At 43.3% G+C, this 2,946-nt stretch overlaps 1 protein-coding gene across 2 annotated transcripts in view; it reads left to right on the forward strand.

The window, feature by feature from the left end:
• The window catches only part of tbx15 (T-box transcription factor 15), a 38,783-nt gene that overhangs the window by 4,434 nt on the left and 31,403 nt on the right, over positions 1 to 2,946 (forward strand). For both annotated transcript variants that reach the window (XM_032516436.1, XM_032516437.1), the window contains exon 2: positions 2,692 to 2,899. In XM_032516436.1, coding sequence (XP_032372327.1) covers positions 2,692 to 2,899 — 208 coding nt within the window. The remainder of the gene's footprint in view (positions 1 to 2,691; positions 2,900 to 2,946) is intronic.

Consider the following 2,946-nt stretch of genomic DNA (forward strand, 5'->3'; position numbering starts at 1 on the left):
TGTGTGTGTGTGTGTGTGTGCGCGTGCGCGCGCCTAACCACAGCAGATGTCAGGACCTGTGTTCTGCTGAGTGGGCACATTTTTGTTGAGTAAATGTCAGTTTTTATTCATTCAACTTTTAAACACAAAACAACAACAGCTAAACTGAAGCTGCAACTGAGAAACTGAAAGAACCTTTTACATACTTGATGCTGAGTGATACTGGACTACAAGTATCGCCCTGTGTTTTTTTCAGGTCTGATGTTTGAATGTACACATGAACATATACAAAAACACAGGCTGGTGAGTGGCAGAGGAAAGGTCCTTCAGCCTGATGACAGGGCGCTCAACAGGCTCCGGCTTAGCCGGCAAATTCCCTCCTCCGCATCTCTGAGGCGCTCCTGCCAAATGTTCTCCTTTAATTGGGTCGCTTTTCCCTTTGGAATGAGTCTGCTCCCTCTAAACATCCAGTTTTAGATGCCTGTAGTAGATATGGGGTTGCTCAATGTGGCTTTTCAGGTTGTGTTTGTTGCAAATATTTTTTGATGCCAGAGATTTCACACTTTTTTATGTAGTTTCAAATCTTGTTCATGTCAGCAGCTGCATTTAGAAAACAGTCCAAATCTCCACACTAATGACATTCAATTTGATTTATTTCCTTATTCAGGTAGAAGAGACTCATTTTAGGCCTTTAAGTGATACATTTTTTACAATTCTTGAACATCAAAGAGAAATAAAAATGCTTCTCTAGATAAAAAAAAGTCTTCTATTATATATCTACTGGATGATCCTTAGCTGCTGACATCAGATCTAAGCCTGATATTGACAAAGTGATACAATTGTCTAAATCAGTAATATAACAGTAATATAGCTCACGGAAAATGTATAAAATGTAATTTATAAAAACATCAGGTGTTCTGTAATATAATGCATATAAAAGACAAATGACAGAAAACAGAGACATCAAACAGCACTTTTAGTCCAACTCTGTTTAATATATGCACTGCATACAGACAGTATGTACTGTCTGTATATAAATGAATCCCCAGAACAATCAGATCTCCCTGGTCTCCTCTCAGATTTAATGCTGGTTGGCAAGATGTGAAGAGTTAATCAAACAGGATACACATAGGATTTGAGCCATCCAACCTGTCTTATTTCTTTAACACTAGCATGTGTAGCAAGCATAATTACGAGGGGGCAGCTGACTGACTGACTGACTGACTGACTGATTGTATGTGTGTGTGTATGTGTGCGTGTGTGCGTGTGTGTGTGTGTGTGTGTGTGTGTGTGGGAAAGTAATCATGTGTGACAGTCCACACTGGCTGCAGTGACACTGGAAGGGTTCCTAAAAAGATGATGGAAAGTCTCTCTCTGTGTCTCTGTGGGCCTTGCAGCTCTCCACCACCCAGTCATCTCCTCCTCCTCCCCTCCTCCACCCTCCTCCACCTTACTCCACTCACATCTCTCCTCCCCTCCTCCCTCTGCTCTTCCTATCTCCATCACTCCGCTCCATGCTCTTGCTTCCAGCGGCGTTGGCTTGGCCTATACTGTGGCGGTTTTGTCTGGGACGCTGTCCAGTCTCTTAGCCGCTCCGCATTTGCATAACCACATTTGTGTGCCCTCAGTCTGCCAAGTCAACCTCCTCGTGTCAGGGCTCCCAATAAATAATACATTATTAGATTTTTATTTTTATTTTTTTGGGGTGGTGGTGTTGGATATTCAACTATAAACTTTTTTTCTGTGAAAAGTGAAATAAGAGACACTATGTGATGATCTTGTGAGAGTTTTGTGTGGGTAAAGGGGAGTTTGGAGGTGTCGAGACTTGACATTCCAACTGGAAAATCTTAGATGCATTTTGATATTTAACCCCAAAAGGTTTCCATTTTATGTTTTAAATAACATCACACATGCGTTAAGTGACATTTAAAGTCTGAGTCAAGTAGAATACTTCTTGGTTTAGGAATTCTGCATTTTTACTTAATTGGATTTTGATGCTATTTAAAGTGTTTGGATGTAGAATCTGGTGTGATTTTTCATGTTTGACTTTAAAGAAGTAGTCCCATTAAGGTTTTTTGAAATAGATTACTACAGTGAAAATGTAAACTATGTGTAACAAAGGAAAACCTTCACTTTTCAAATTTTCAGATGTTCCTTTTATTTTGGCCTGTTGGTTTGAAACAAAGTGAACAAGGCGAATGTAATGGAGGCTGAGGTCACCCGGGTTGGTGTCTGGGAGTTATAGGCTCAGACGGATGGAAAGCGTTCCTGTAGGTCTGGATTGGTTTCAGGATGGAGGGAACCTTTTTATCTGCTCTAACATTGTGACGGTGTTGATGACTCTGAATGGTCGGTCTGTTAAAATTTGGTCCAGAGGGAGCACTTGAGGGGAAACTTCATTTGCTGTACGCTTCCCGTCGGAATTCTTCATTGTGTGGCCTAACTTCAAATTTTATATTTTCTACATTGCATTTCAAAGGCTTCACACAACATTTATTCTGCTTTTGACATCAGCCCAGAACTCCATGACGAGTTGAACCAGCGAGCCAAACTCGGCAGCTTCTCTCCAAGCTGCAGACGGCAGGTGATTTGGAGTCAGCGGAGAGTACCGCTTTACGGTCTCACCGGGCCAAGTTTCCTGCGTAAAGTCTAAGTATATTAATTCCAATATTCAGAGCTGCCTTCTCATCATCTTCCTCATTTTCCCCTCAGACTCGGAAGCGAGTCCCGGCTCGGACGGAGAGGGTCTGGCCGAAAGGACGTCGTGCTCCTTCGGCTCACCTGCCGAACTGGCCCCTGTGCCCTGCGAACCGTCGCCCCCGGCATCCATGGAGGAGATCCAGGTGGAGCTGCAGTGCGCAGACCTGTGGAAACGCTTCCATGACATCGGCACGGAGATGATCATCACCAAGGCGGGCAGGTGGGCCGGACACACACACACACACACACACACACACACACACACAC

The sequence above is a fragment of the Etheostoma spectabile genome, chromosome 5, assembly GCF_008692095.1.
Source record: "Etheostoma spectabile isolate EspeVRDwgs_2016 chromosome 5, UIUC_Espe_1.0, whole genome shotgun sequence".
NCBI classification, from domain to species: Eukaryota; Metazoa; Chordata; class Actinopteri; order Perciformes; family Percidae; genus Etheostoma; species Etheostoma spectabile.